The sequence below is a fragment of the Phocoena sinus genome, chromosome 16, assembly GCF_008692025.1.
Source record: "Phocoena sinus isolate mPhoSin1 chromosome 16, mPhoSin1.pri, whole genome shotgun sequence".
Lineage (NCBI taxonomy): Eukaryota > Metazoa > Chordata > Mammalia > Artiodactyla > Phocoenidae > Phocoena > Phocoena sinus.
Window position 1 is genome coordinate 2,832,792 of NC_045778.1, and position 15,197 is coordinate 2,847,988.

Sequence of the window (15,197 nt, forward strand, 5' to 3'; positions counted from 1 at the left end):
GTGACGGGGTGCGCTGCACGCGCTGCATCACTGCCTCCGCATGGCGTGGGCTCCCTCGGGGCCTCGGCAGCCACGTGGCCCGGTCTCAGGCAGCGATAGACTCCGGCGCTGTCCCCATCTCCCCGGCTGCTTTGCCTTTATCGGTTGTTTCAGGACGTGGTGGACAGGGATACAGTATATTAGCCCCTCCAACTCCAGCACTGTTGTTCCCAGTTTGCAGGTGAGGAAACAGAAATTAAGGAGTTGAGTCGGGAACAGGTTTGGGATCTGATGACATCCCTCGGGAGCCGTGAGGCGCGTCCCCTGGCCGTCCTTGGGCCGGGGCTCGTGCCCAGCTGGAATGTCAGATTGAAGGGACCTGTAGTTGTCAGATGATGACCTTGTCACTGGATAAGCACTTCGCAACCCCAGCAAGACGCACGGTTGGCTGCAGAAATGTGTAAGAGAAACAAACCCCTACCGTTAATCCGTTAATCCTTTTGCGTCAAGTGGTGCACAGGACGTCGGTCCTGAGTATCCTTGCGGCACCCTGAGCCTTCTGCGCATCTGTGAAAGAGCTCCGGAGCGGAGAGCGGCAAGTCCGTTAGTGTCCTGCCGGTTGCTTTTGGAAATAAGGGCAGAGCACAAACATCCTCGTCCTCTGGCCGCCGTGGTGGGGCTGCCCCAGGTCTATCCAGGCGACTTCACCCAAAGCTGGGCACCCAGCGGCCGTCACAGATATTCGTCAGGTGCGGGAAGGCATGTGCTGGGAGGATTGTTGTGAAAGGCAGCTCTGAATCCAGCAGTCGGCACCTGTTTTGAAAATGAAAACCGTTTCTCGCCTGAAGTTGCTTTAGGGATTACAGAAGACACCGTGGTGGCTGTGGTTCTGATTTGCCGATGCTTCTGTGCCCTCGAGACCCTAACTCCAAGTGGTGGGTCCTGACGGGTGGTGGCCACGTTCCTGCCTAGAAGCGTGTGCTTGGAGGGGAGGTTTTGAGCATCGCTTAAAGCAGTGCTTCCTAAATTCTAGGTGATCCCCGGGCCTCCTGCAAAGATACAGATTCCGACTCAGGAGGTCTGGGCGGGGCCTGCGGGCCTGCCTTTCTCCTAGGCTCCCAGGGCAGTGCTCCCCCGGACGCTAGCGGAGGACCCTGCCCTTCCTGTGCAGCTTCGCGAGGCTGTCCTCACTCCTTGCCCCGTGGCCCCGTGTCACATCTCCCTTCTCCTCCTCCAGTCTCTCTGTTCCTCCCTCTTACAAGGAGGCCTGTGACTGCACCCAGGGCCCACGCAGATAACCCAGGATCACCTTCTCGCCTGAAGACCTTTAATCACATCTGCAAAGCCCCCTTTGCCATCTAAGGTCACATTTAGAGGTTCTAGGGATTGGGACCTGGGCGTCTTTGGGTGCCATTATTTAGCCTGCCACAGCTGCCCACAGATAGGCACCCCCTTCCTGCCGTACTTTTGCGGAGCAGGACTTCCAGACAGGGAGGGCGCGGCCTTTGTGTGGACTGAGGGCCATTGACGTATTGGTGGTGGTTATTCAGTTTTTCGTTCAGGTGTTTCCCGTTTTACAAATAAAGGCAGGGAGGCCCAGAGAGGCAAAGTAACTGGATCTGGGGCACACAGCAGTTCGTAAGTGTTGGAGCCGGGCTTCCTGCCCAGCCGCCCATCTCTGGGATGCCTCTCATGTGCCCGGCGCGGCAGACTAGACGGCTGGGAAGGACAGCGGTCTCCCCTGACATCGAAACTAGGGAGAGGTGTTTAGACTACAGAGGGGGGCTTGGGCGTGTGGGGAGAGAAGCTGAGCTGCTGTCCCCTGCCGGCCTCGGTGGTCGGAGGAGCAGACGCCCACCCCGTTGCCACAGTTCCGTCCGGAAGAGCCGGGCCCTTGGAGCGGCTGCAGGGGCCCAGTCTGGGGTGGGCGGGGCAGCTCCTACAAGCAGAGCAAAGACGCCGTCCACTCCCAGCCCTTGAGCCTCCGGCTCCCTCCCCTGCTCCTTGGCCCTTATGGGTAGTGGCCACACTTCAAGACAGCTTAGTCCTTTCAGTATTCATGGAAGGCAGGGAACGAAGGTGCTCTGCGTGCATCTCACAGTTCGGGGCGAGCAGCATGGGCCAGCCTGCGAGGGCCCCACCTCCCTCTCGGGCTCTGCCTGAGACTTAGAAAGTGGGGGACAGGCAGGCACTCAGCAGACGGAGAGGGATGTGCCCACGTTCACGGGTGAAGGTTTCTCACTCCACCTTCCGAGCCCAGCCACTGTAAGCAGCAATCCCGGGACGTGTCTGGGAGGAAGGGCCTGGCTGTCTGCCGCCCGGTGCTTCCCAGCGGGCTCCGCGCAGCCGGTCTGCGCACCTGGAACTTGTCCAGATGAGGCGAGGACAGCCTGTGCCTTCCATGAAAGCCCCGTCCAGACACGGCTCCAAGGCCGAAAAGGCCCTTTTGTCGGTACAGCCCGTCAGCTGCCTTGCACACGTTAGTCCCGCTGCTGCCGCCGAGTGAAAGAGGCTTTCACTTTTGCTTACTGTTGCAAGACATTTATTAACACCGCAGGGATAGCCAGCCATGGGATTACAGTCTAACGTACATTCAGACGCTTGTGTTGTTTTTCGTAATGTGTTTTTCAAAAACCACAAGTATCAGGGGAAAGAAAAGCTGAGAAACCCAGAGAAAGGAACGCATCGTGGACCACTTGCAGGTCATCGTCACACTCAATAAGCCAAAGGTGAGCCTGGGGCAATGAGAAAGGGATGTTTTAATTTTAAAGCCCGATTTCTGTCCTCGATGAAAAAGGAAACCATTTTGGGTTTCAGAAACAAGCTGGCGTGTTCAAGCTCTTTCAGGAGCAGTGGCCTGTACCGAACACGGGCTCATGGCCCTGCATCCCCCCCGCCGCCTGAGAAGGGTGCTCACTGTACACAGCGCGCGTTTCCCAGGAGTGGCCGCTCTCGGTGGACTCCGTGGAAGAGAACGGGGACGGGTGGTGACACCGGCGGTGACACACGGGCAGCAGGCCTCACGCAGCGCTCAGCGGGTTGGACACGCGGCCCAGGAAGTGCAGGGCAGCCGAGTCTCGCTCCAAGACGGCCAACAGGAACGGGCTGTTCAGGGTCACCTCCAAGACCTCGGGCCCAGCTGGCTGTGGTGCAGACTCCGTGGGCTGCTCTCCCTCGTCTGCTTTTAGCTCAAAGAGAACACTGTTCAGCACCTGCAAAGCAGCGAGCCTGGGGGTCGCTCCTGAAGGCCCGGGCCCGGGGGAGGACCACTCGCCAGCCTGCCCGCCCTCCCTCGGCCCGGCTCACACGATGTGATGGCTCCTCCCCAAAGTGTCCCCCAAACCCGCCCGTCTCCACCTTCCCCTGCTGTCCCGGGCGGGTGCTTCTCTCTGCGAACTCGGCGCAGAGGGCTCCGGGCCCAGGACTGTGAGCCACCCGGCCTCCCCTCCCTCCCAGCGTGTAGGCATTTCTCGGTTGCGGGCGTCCATCGCCCCCTGTGCCCCAGGACCGTCCGTCTGCTGCTAAGTGCATCCCTGAAGCCAGGAGCTGTGTGGCAGGGCCGGCAGCCGGCCTAGAGGCACTAGTCCCCGGGTCCCCGTCCCGACCCTGCTGTAGGATCTGGGGGGGACCCGAGGCTGGGCAGGTGGGACAGAGCCCAGAGCACGTGGTGGGGAGAGGTTTGCTGCTCTCCAGCTGTCCCTGGCAGAGCTCCGGTCACTTCTCTGCCACCCTGGGCCCCCAGCCGCCCGGCCACGCCCTCCTCTCTCTCCTCCTGCCCCCGGGCCGCCCCTGTGTCCCTCCCACCCGTGCCTCCCGACTCCAGGAACACAGAGCCCACGTCAGGCACAGACGCCGGCGGCACGGTACCTTTCCAACTCTGAGGTTGGCATCGCTGATTTTGCCCAGGTTTGCCTCGGCGCCCAGCAGGGCGGGCAGCTTGGTCTGGGCAAGCAGGTCCTGCAGGTCGTAGGACCCTTTCAGTGTCAGCTGGGGCATGGTCAGGCGGATGGCCCTGGGGAGATGACACACGGTTACCAAGCTCCAGCTGTGAAGCCCCAGGCCACACCGGACTCACGGAAGACCCGGGAAGCCGGGTGGCGTGTGTCCCCGAATGAGGGGGCGTTTGCTAGCCTCACCCAGCTAGGGTGTCTCGGGAAAATTTTCAGCAACAAATACAATTTAAAAAACATTCATTTTCTTTGAAATTCTGTGGGAGGGATGTACAGTATTTAACAACGGCGCTCTCTGGGGGTTGATGTGAATAGCTGTCTATTCTTTTTTCTACTTTTTTAGGTTGGCTGCATTGAAAGCATACTCGTTGGTTAATTTTAAAATGCTGTCCTCTAAAATAACGTGTCGTGTCTTACTACCTTTCAGTGGTGAGCTCCCCGTGGGAGGGGGAGAAGGTACGATGTCAGCCTCTGTGCCGGGCATGTCACTTATGTCAAGTCAGTTCACCTCCATGTACTACCTCTGCCTTCCTTGGGCAACCCTGAGAGCCCATAGATGTTTCCAGCGATGCACCAGACCCTTACAGGGTTGACAGTACACCCATGTCCAGAGCAGCGCTATTCACAACAGCCAAAAGGTGGAAGTGACCCAGGTGTCCATCAGCGGATGGCTGGATAAACAGACCGTGGCAGATACCACACTGGAATACTACCCAGCCCCAAAGAGGAAGGACATTCTCACACGTGATACAGCATGCATGAGGCTTGAGGACATTATGCTCAGTGAAATAAGCCCAACACAAAAGGACAAATACTCTGTGATACCACTTACAGGAGGTACACAGAGGAGTCGAGTTCATAGAGACAAAGTAGGAGGGTGGTCGCCAGGGGCTGCAGCGGGGGGAAATGAGTTGTTAGTGATTAATGGGGACAGAGCTTCAGTTTGGGAAGATGAAAAGTTTCTGGAGACAGATGGTTGGTAGCACAAAAACGTGAAGGTATTGATGCCACAGAGATATACACTATAAAATGGCTCGGCTGAGCCATAAATTCTATGTTATGTGTTTACCACAGTTTTAAAAAAATGACTTAAAAAGAGTTGACCTCAGGAGGCCCTCTGTGCCCCTTGGTGCCTGTCTCAGAATCTGGACCCGCTGCTCTGGGCCTGATACGTAAGCAAGTCTGATGCCCCAGTCGCAGTAGGAAAGAGGAACAGATGACCCAGGCAGCAAACGAGGGGAGTCCTGGAGTCAAGAGCAGCAGCCCGAGAAAGCCTGCCTACTCCCAGGGCTCTTGAAGGGGTCCCAGGGCTCCTGGAAAGTCAGCCCCCAGGAAGCTGTTGGAATGCAGCGGATCACACACGGCAAAGGTCCCCTCTCGGAGTACTGACCGTGGGCCGCCCAAGCCTGCGGGTAAACGGAAGCATGGGGAAAAGCGGGCCTCCTCCCCTACCTCTCCTGCACCCAGAGAGGGACCCAGAGAGCTGGGTCCACGGATGGAGGGTGCACTGGTGGGTGGAGGGTGCAGAGGCACCGTCGCCACCCTACCCTCTGGGTGCCCAGGGCTCGGCCCACACCGCGCCCGTGGCCACCCATGCCCCCCACCGCCCGGGCAGAGCCGTCCATGCAGCTCCCCACTCCAGGGGCGCAGCCCAGGAGGGTCCAAGCAGTTTCCCGGAGCCGTACCGGGGAGAGAGATTCTTCATCCGGGTCAGGAAGTTGTGCTGGAAGGTGAGGGCCTCCACCTGCCGCAAGTTGGGAGGGCGGTGCGGCTGGATGAGCAGCAGGCAGGCATTGGCGCTGAGGGGCACGCGGGTCACGGAGAGGTTGTTCTGGGTGTCGCTCCAGTAGTGGAAGGTGCCGATGCCCAAGAGCATAGGGACCGACACTGAGGTGGTGTTGTCCACCCAGAACTCCTGGAGCCCCGGCAGCAGGGAGAACCCCTTCATCTTTCCTGGGGACCCGGCAGGAGACAGGAAGGGAAGAGTCAGGAGAGGGAAGGCGTGGGGCAGGGCTGGGTCGCAGACCCCCTTCCCCTCCCCTCCCCTCCCCCTCCCCTTCCCCACCAAAGCCTCGCCCCTGCCCCAGCCCCAGGCTGCTCTGCACTTTCCTGGCCCCCGAAGTTCACCAGCCCCAGGACCCCTGACCATCAATTCTTCCTCCTGCAAAATCCACCAACTGCCAATGTGGAAGGCGTAGTCCACACCAGGCCCCAACCTGAGGCCCACAAAGGAACCGAGCTCGAGGATCCTACCGCGCTAAAAACCAGGTAAACTCAGACCCAGAGCTGCCCTGGCCCCAAGCCTGGGCTCTGCCATGCTTACTTTAAAAAACAAACAACAAGCCAGAAGAACCACTTTATTTCTTAGAGCCGTTTAGGTTCACGGCAAAATTACGAGAAAAGTGCAGGTCTTTCCTGTATGTCCGCTACTCCCCCCTCCCCAGCACACAGCCCCCCTACGACCAGCATCCCCGCTAGACGGTACGTTGGGTAACACTGAGGAACCGATGTGGCCACGTCATCGTCACCCAGAGTTCCAGAGTTCACACAGTTCATGCCTGGTGCTGGACGTTTTACAGGTTTGGACAAACGCTCAATGGCGTGTCCACCGTTACACTAGCACACGGAATCGTTTCACGTCTCTCGGTACTGCTTGCTGCTGGGGACAGACAGATGATCCGGTGACCAGTGGATGTGAGCGGAAGTGCTACGTGCTTCCTGTGTGCTGCGCCCTGAGGGGGCCGAGCCCTCCCTGCCCCCTGCCACCCCCAGGGGCGGGCTGTGGCATGGGGGTTGCGGAGCTGAGCTGTTGCTGAGCAGCTTGCCGAAGGCGCTGGCACCTGGGGGTGCACCAGCACATCCCTCCCTCTGCGGTCATCCCAGTGCCCTTGAACGGCCCAGTGTGGTTGTCCCCGGGAGAACAGGTGAGGTTGAGAGATGAGCCCATTGCACAGTGGCCCTGGGGCACCTGGCACTTGGGAGATCTGAGCAGATGTGACTTAAATGAGTCAGGGGTCCCTTCTTATTGAGCCTGAGGTCTCCAAGGAAAGAGGGGTGAGGGAGCTGGGGACAGGGAGCCTGGGTCTTGTGAGGAGGGAGTGGCCAGGGCACCCAGCCTCTGCCCTGTCCTCCATCCTCGGAGCCCTGTGTGTACAGACAAGCTCGGCTTCGGGAGGGCTGCTCACGAGGAGCTGCAGTGTCCGCCCTCTGGCTCCCCAGGGCACCTCCACGCCGGCCCACAGACCTGGCAGGCGGCTGGTTAGTGTATAGGGAAAGAAGGACTAAATTTTTTCCACCAACAAACTAAAAGGGAAAGAAGGATGCTGCCTTCCAAAACAGATATGGGAGTCTGAAACGAAGGTGGCTGCCCGCTACTCTCTGCTCGACTGAAGAACACAGCACCCTGTTCTCATCCAGAGATTAAGGACGTCTCGCCAGGTTAGGAAAACTGGTGAGGCCCTTTCTGGCGCCAGTTGCTCTCTGGCTCTGCCTTTTGGGGGGCAGGCCTTTCGCATTAAGCTCTCCTCCCAGGCTCCTCTTAGGGACGGCGGGCCGAGCTCACAGGCCCCCTCCACCCTCCATGGGGTGCGGCCACCCCTGGCTGCATGGCCCCTGCCTGGACTCTGCTCCCGGGACCTGTCAGCGCGGGGACCTGCGCCCTCCTGGGGTTAGCACCTTCCCCCTGCTCCCAAAGGCAGGCTGGAGGCCTTTTCTTTGTAGGTTTTCAGCCTTCCAGGATATTGTCAGAGTAAGGAAAGGACCGCGCTCTGTTCAGCCTTCGCCTGTCCCCACAGCCCTGCCCTCCGACCGCCTTCCTTGTCTCTCGGCTCTGCTAGGTCGCACGTCCCGATAGCACCTCACGCGCAGCCCTCCTCAGCCCGCCCCTCCGTTCACAGAGCCGAGACCTCAGGGCCTGCTCCCAGGAGAGTTTGCCGGGCGATTGCATAACCTTCCAACCACTCTCCCAGCCTCCAGTCCCCACAGTGCAGGCCAGGGATGACCTCTGCGCAGAAAGTCTGCCACTCAGCTCCCAGACACCCACAGCTCCAAACTCCCAGCATCACATCCAAAGTCTCAAAGTCTGGCCCTGACCCATCTTTGTGGCCTTGCCTAACACTGTCCCATTCTCTCCTTCTGAGCTCGGGCCAAACAAAGCCACTCCTGTTCTGGTTCCTCGCCCTGACCTTGGCAGCCTTGTGCCACTTCCCAGGCCTTCCTTCTGTCCTCTCCCAGGTGACGCCCCTCGCCGAGTGCGCTGAGCCCCGGGCCACCTTCCCAGAGCGCCTTACCTGCAGCTCTGGGGCTGAGGCACTGGTCCGGGGGATCCAGCTTTCTGGTAAACCACAGTCAGCAAGCTGGGGGCGGAGCCTGTGCAGCCTCCCTGCTTGTCCCCTCTGAGGCACCAGCTCAGAGTCCTACAAGTACTACATCCTCAATGATTGTTTTTGAATGAATGAACAGCCTGTGTCTTAGGCATTTTTTTTGGTAATAACCTCTCTCAATATGAAAGTGATGTAAGCAAACTGGTTATTTTTGCATGGGACAGTGACCTTCTCAAGGACGAGAACCCTTGATCTTCTCAACAGACAGGCACCCGTCCCTTCTGAGCGTGGAGCTGGGCCACGGCCACGAGACGTGACTTTAGAACCTGGGACCGGTCCCTTTGTTTCTCTGAGTCTGTTTCCTCACTGGTAAACAAAGGCAAATCACACCTCTCACCGCATCACGCGGGGATTCAGTGATGAAAGTAGAAGGATGCAGTGCAGTAGCTGCACATAGTAGGGCAGCAGCGGGGGAGGCAGATGCTCGGCCAGTGCTCATCCAAGGAGCCCAGGGGGGCAGCCACTTCGTCTTCCGTGAGGGTGGCCCCAGGTACTTCTCCACATCTGCTACCCTGCCCCTCTCCAGGCCCAGCCCTGCTCAGCTGAACTGAGACGTCGGACGTGAAGTCCATACAGACAAAGAACTGCCACCCTCCTGCACCGGCCGGGGGCAGAGCCCCCCCGAGGGCTGGCCTTACCTTGGAAGTGGACGTAAGTGTTGAAGAGCAGGGTGCTGTCTGGGTTGACCCCTGTCAGGGGCCTGCCCATCTCCCACCCCGTCACAGCCTGCATGAACCTGTTGATCTTCTCAGCAGCGAGATCTGGGTCCGTGGACAAGTCTAGCGAGCGGGAGAGGGTGACAGGGGAGATGGAAGACAGGCCCTGCACGAATGGCTGCTTCAGGCGCAGGCCAGGGGCCGTGAACAGCCCGACCACCGTGGACAGGAGCAGTCTGGCCCGGCTGCCGGCCCCGCCCTGGGCCACCAGGAGGCCCTGGATGGTCTGCAGGGCGGACAGGACCTTGTGACCATCCAGCCGGGAGGTGCAGCCCCGATCCTCCCCCGGGACGCCCAGGAACGCCTGTAGTCTGCTGGCCGTGGGGTCCAAGGCCCCCAGGTAGAAAGAGGTCAGGGTGCCAAAGAGAGCCACCGGGGAGAGCACAGCCCCGCTGGCTGCGCTCCGTGTCTCGCTCAGCATCTTGTACATGTGGAAGCCCATGAAGTTGAGCAACACCCCCACCTTCACGGCCCGCAGCCGCTCTTCGGCCTCCAGCTGCTGGGTGGCTCGAACCAGCTGCTCCCGCAGGGCCTGCTCATCCACGGTGGACGACTTGGCCTGAATCGGGACAGGTGTGAAGGTTGGGTCTGGGGGCGACTCCGCCCTGGGTTTCTCCAGCTGGTCACAGCTGCTCTTGCTGTAAACAAGGAGGTGGAAGGGGTGTATATACACCCGGTCTGCAGTGGCCAGGTGAGCCCAGGCCAAGAGGCAAAGGACGGAGGCCCCCAGGCTCAGGCCAGCAGGAGCCATCTCTGACGGGGTGCTCACTTCTGCGGACCCTGAAATATTTTGTGAAGGGTGAAAGAGGATTATTGAATGCCCTCTAGCCATATTCCCTACAACCAGTTAGCACAGGAGAAATCCCTCCATGTCTTAACAAATGTCAGAGAGGAAGTGGTTCAAAGCTCTGCGGAAAATATCTATGTCTATGATCCAGGTGCAAACTGCACTGTCATGGGCTGAGTTGTGCTTTCGTGGGGTTTTATTTTGGGGTTGGGTTTGGGTTTTGTTTTGTTTAAATTTTAGAGTGGTGAGGATGCCTGAATACGAAGACATTTGTAGATTTTAAAGAACAAATATGAAATGGCTCATTAAGTCAAGTAAAAAATGTAAACAAATGTTTTCACAAAATATCGCAAGCATTTTTCTTCAAGAATATGTGAGTGGCTTGTATTATTTTTACCTTGCGCTAATTAGTGATATGATGCTTTGGTCAATAATTACCTGGTTAACAGAAGAGTAATCTGGAAACATTTTAACTTATTTTTAAAGGAACACTTTGAGTAACAAAGTATCATGATATTTATGCAAAAATTTTAAAATCCAAATGTTGAAGTTGATGGGAGAAATGTTTACATACTGAGGTATGGGGAAGTCATTCTGGCTTATCCAAAGTGGAGCTGGGTGGCCACTGCAGTTGTGGTTTCAGACATGTTCGTGCATCACTGAGAACTTGAATTTTCTGAACTCTATCAGACTCAAGGACACCACCAGCCATTCTCAAAATCCTATCAGCTAGCCGTTGCCAGCTGCAACCTTATGGTCTCAAGGTCTCCCCTTGTAACTATGCAACCTTTTTGGACCCCAACCAATCCTTGCTAAACAAACAGCCTTACTTCTTGCCAGTGCCCATCCTAATTCTTGACAAACAGCTTATGTAATTTTGCAGTTTTTGCTTTTACAAGCCTCCTCTATTTAGTTGCCTGGTGGAACCCAATTCAAGTGCTTCCTGTATCTGTGTCTCCCTGCTACAGTCCCCAGTTTGGCTCAAATCAAAGAGTTTTTTCTATTCCTAATATAGATTGTTTATTGATTATTTTCGTCAACAAAGTTCTGACCCCCAGTGCCTCAAAGTGTGACTATATTTAGGGACTTCCCTGGTGGTCCAGTGGTTAAGAATCCGACTCTCAGTGCAGGGGACGCAGGTTCGATCCCTGGTCGGGGAACTAAGGTCCCATGTGCTGCGGGGCAACTAAGCCCACGCACCGTGACTAGAGAGAAGCCCGCTCGCCGCAACGAAAGATCCCACGTGCCGCAACTCAGACCCGACGCGGCCAAAACAAAAAAAAATAAATATTAAAAAAATATATTTTAAAGTGACTATATTTGGAGACAGAGTCTTTAAAGAAGTAGTGTAGGTTAAATGAGGCCATCAGGGTGGCCCTAATCCAATCTGACTGGTGTCCTTATACAAAGAGGAGATTAAAACACAGACAGGGAGGACCACTCGAAAATACAAGGAGAAGATGGCCAGGAGACCGACCGCCTGCAGGCCAAGGAGAGAGGCCTCAGAAGAAGCCACCCCTGCCAACATCTTGATCTCGGACTTCCAGCCTCCAGAATCAGGAGAAAATAGATTTCCGTTGTTTAACGAGTACCAGCGTGTGGTACTCGTGGCAGCCCACGGCACTAATATGCCCACATGGTTATGGCTATCAGTTTTCCCCAGAGAACAAAACATGGGGCAGACAGCAGGTCTTTGTGGGCCTCCAAGCCCCAGGGTAGGTGGTACACCAGCTTGGAGTACAAGACTAACACACACAGAGGTTCTTCCTGTGTTATAAATCAGCCTGGCAAGAGCATTCCAGCTGTGTAGTATCCCTGGGGCATGTTCCCCTCGTTTCCCAGCTATGGTGTATAATCTAAGAAAGGAGACCTTATATTTGTTTGGTACGTGACAGTTCACCAAAGCCCCTTCCCATAGATCATCCTATCTAGTCGTTACAGGATAGCGTAAGGAAGGAATTGTTTCCCTCCTTTGCAGACACACAAAGGGGAGTTCTAAGGTGTGGAGAAATGTTCCCAAGGTCATACAGCAAGGATGGAACGAACAGACAAACCGATTCCACCCTACTTTACTCTCCGCCGGTTCTCAGGGGACTCACCGGGAAGCCTTAGAAACTGTGAAGCCCTGGGCCTCACCACCAGAGATGCTAGCTAAGTGGCCCTGGGGAGGGGTCTTGGGGAGGGGATTTTAGTCTCCCAGTGGTCTCAACATGCAGTTGGGATGAAGCACCGTGGGCTCAGCCCGGGGAAGCCCAGGCATCCCTCACCTGCGTCAACCCCACACCAGCTCCCTCTTCCCTGCTAGTGGAATCCCCGAGGAGCTCTGTCACCCCGCCAAGCCCCACCCACCGACAGCCCGATTTCACTGGTCTGGGTCGCGTTCTCCCAGGCGACACGGATGTGCCGCAATGGTTTAGAGCTTTTCCCTAGACACGGGTCACCCGGGGCGGGCGGGACAGTCTCCAGCACCCTTTGGGCTCAAGAGCCCTGCGACCCTGCCCCAGCCTCACCTTTGGCCAAGAGCCCGGCAGTGGGCCGAACCCCTGGGAGAGGAGGCCCCTCGGCAGCTCTGCCCGTTTATTCTGTGATGGTTCTCACTGAGAGGGCGAATGCCGCCTGTACGGCTTCATTCAGTTCTAGCCATTTTTACATGACACCTCCCTCGTGGTTCTGAAGGGGTGTGCTGTGCTACCAGGCAACTGCTCAGCTTCCCCCCTCACCACCCCGCTGCCCTCCCAGAGCTGGCCTGGGCCTCCTTGGAGCTGTGGGACGTCACCTCCGCCTCCAGGTCACCTCGAGACCTGGACGCTTCCTGCACACCCATGCACGGCTGGTCAGCGTGCTTTCCTGCCCCAGGCGTGCTGACTGCAACTGCCCTCAGTATCCAGCCCCCACGCGTTGTGTGCTCGCCCTGCTCTAGGCGCCGGGTTGCCAAGGGAACTTTGACCTCTGGTCTCAGCCCCTGCCTCCCCTCCTTCCAAGGCATTTGACACAACCCACTGTTCTCACGAGGAACCACACGACACGGAAACAAAGGACAGAAGATTCCCCTCTTCATAGGCCCTCCTGGTACGCCGGCCCAAGTTGCCGGCTGACGTCTCGTGTAAAAGGATGTAAAAGGCCACAGCAAGTCAGGTTCGCCGGGGAAAGCGCTGGGGCCCGGGCGTGCAGCACTCCTTCAGTGACAGGCCTGAGGGTCCCAGGTGGGGGCCAGCCAGGTGATCGCAGCCCCACGCTGGCGTCCTGGAGGCACGGCACCGTTCCAGGTGATTTCCGAGCCTGCCGCCGGCTCTCACTTGTGGTCCGTGGCCGCAGCCCCGGTTCTAAGTCGGCACCCCGGCCGGCCTGGCCTGACGCCCTCTTCCTTGGGTTCCGTTCTCTTCCACCCACCCGTCCTTGGCCTCCCCCTTCACCAGCCCCATCCTTCTAGGCTTCCCTACTTCTCAGGGCCCCGTGCGTAAGGGTAATGGTGAGGACGGCAGCTAAGGCATGTATAAGGAGGATCCACTGTTGTGAGCGATTTCCAGGATCGTCTTCCGACCCATCACAGCAGCCCTACCTTTCCTGCCCACGCCTCGCCGCCGCCAGATTTCATGCTGCGACTGGCCACGCCACGCCTGGCACTCTGGACTCAGTCCCCCTGCCCTCCTTTCCCTTCCCCATGCCACTGGTCACCTGCCACACTCTGTATCACTGAGTTATTCTTTTATTTCTTCTGTTTAGCCTGTACTGCGACGCTAAACAATGAATGCAAATCCCACAGGAGTGAGGCTCTTGCTCTGTTTTGTTCACGGATGCGTCCCACGTTCCCCAAAATGTGTCAACAAGTACTCAGCAAGTAGTGGCTAAATGAATGGGTTAGTGCTGTTTTGCAGAGGAACAGAGAGGTTCAGAGACTTGCTCAAGGTCACACAGCCAGTAAGAGACAGATCTAGTATTCAAACCCAGAGCCCCTGACTCCACAGTCCACACTCTCGAGCACTAATCTATACTACACGTGAGTCAAAATAATAAGGCCGTGTCTTTTTCGTTTATTCTAAAGTTTAGGAAGCACTTTCAGGTTGTATTAGCACTCTTAATTTATAGCACAGTCCCTGAGCAAGGGAAGCCAGGCGTTGTTGCCATTGGTTCCATTTTATAGATGAGCAAACCAAGGCTCAGGGAGCCCGGGACCAGAGCCAGCACGGCCTCAACAGAGCTGCAGGAGACGAGGCCACCGCTCCCCTGAGCCCTGTGCGGACGCAGCCCTGGGTTCACTGAGCCTGCCCTTCCCCCCAGCTCCACTGCCTGCACAAGCCTTGCTGCCCCTCTGGCCAGAAGAGGACCCAGTGGACTGTTGACCACAGTGAGTCTTCTCCCAGGCCAGCCCCGCTCAGAGGGACCGGAGGACCCGGCCAGCCTGCCTGTCGCTGAGGGGAGCAGGTCCCCTGATGAGACCCAGGGTGGGCTCAGAGGAAGGACCGCCTGGGCCTGGGGGAAGAGACAGCCTCAGCATCTTCAGTGGTAATGTCCGCCGCAGCCCAGGTCGCCACTGGCCCCTGGCGCCTGCGTCCCGGGTGCTGTTTAGCCGTGGCCTTCCGGCAGCTCTTCCCCTGCCCCCAGCAGAGCCCCCAGCTTTCTTCCCACAGCGGACAAGCCCCCCGCAGGGAGAGAGCTGGGGAGGGGTAGGTGTGGAGAAGGCTCCCGCTTACCTTCTGCTCTCGTCTCCAAGACAGGGGTGGCCTCTTCCTCTGGCTGGGCCACTGAGGCTCTATTTATGTCTGAAGGGTGGGGACCGTGCCGTTCCCAGGCTGCCCTGTGCTCAGGCTCGGGGGAGGGGTTGCATCACGGCGCCGGGCCATGGGGGTGGGAGCTTCAGGCAGCTGCCCGCCTAGGGGGACAGACCCCAGGCCAGGCGACTCTCATGCTGGGCCTCCGTCCAGGAAGCCAGGGAGATCGATGCACGCTGTTGCCTCTGACAGACTGAGCCGGTACACGGTCGAGTTACACATTTACTGGAGTTCTCCCGAGCAGAAGCTGTTGCTATGGGACACAGGAGTGTCCCGTGTGGTGGTGTGATGCGTCTCGGCCCCCAGATGTGATGGCCCGAGGCCAGCCCCCCAAGCCTTGGGCCGGAGTCCCCTTGGGATGTGCTTCTGAGAGGCCCCAAGAACGTGCGGGCTCACGGGCGCAGCGGGAAGGGGAAAGCCCCGCTCAGGTGGCCTGGGGGTGGCCTGACCCGACGGCCTTGAGCGGCCCAGCCGTTGTCCAAATAGCCACTGGGCGCCCACTCCACGTCAGGACCTCTGACAGGCGTAGGGAGAAACACACAACCAAGCAAAAGCATCTTCTAGAATCTCGTGATTTACCTGGGGAGACCATTAGACACTAACTAGACTTAGAC

At 57.8% G+C, this 15,197-nt stretch overlaps 1 protein-coding gene across 1 annotated transcript; it reads right to left on the minus strand.

Annotated features, from left to right (window-relative positions):
- Positions 1-2,720: 2,720 nt before the first annotated feature.
- Positions 2,721-14,788, minus strand: AGT (angiotensinogen). The gene is made up of 5 exons (XM_032609337.1): positions 14,506-14,788; positions 8,950-9,807; positions 5,615-5,882; positions 3,847-3,991; positions 2,721-3,191 (listed from the first exon to the last, which is right to left on the minus strand). The coding sequence occupies exons 2-5, from the start codon at positions 9,776-9,778 to the stop codon at positions 3,000-3,002; spliced, it is 1,434 nt and encodes a 477-aa protein (XP_032465228.1). The 5' UTR covers positions 9,779-9,807; positions 14,506-14,788; the 3' UTR covers positions 2,721-2,999.
- Positions 14,789-15,197: the final 409 nt, after the last annotated feature.

Coding starts and splice junctions, on each gene's coding strand:
- AGT (XM_032609337.1), bottom strand. CDS start 9,778: ATGGCTCCTGCTGGCCTGAGCCTGGGGGCCTCCGTCCTTTGCCTCTTG. Junction 5,883..8,949: donor CACTTACGTCCACTTCCAAG/GTAAGGCCAGCC, acceptor CCGGGTCCCCAG/GAAAGATGAAGGGGTTCTCC. Junction 3,192..3,846: donor CCAACCTCAGAGTTGGAAAG/GTACCGTGCCGC, acceptor GCTGCTTTGCAG/GTGCTGAACAGTGTTCTCTT.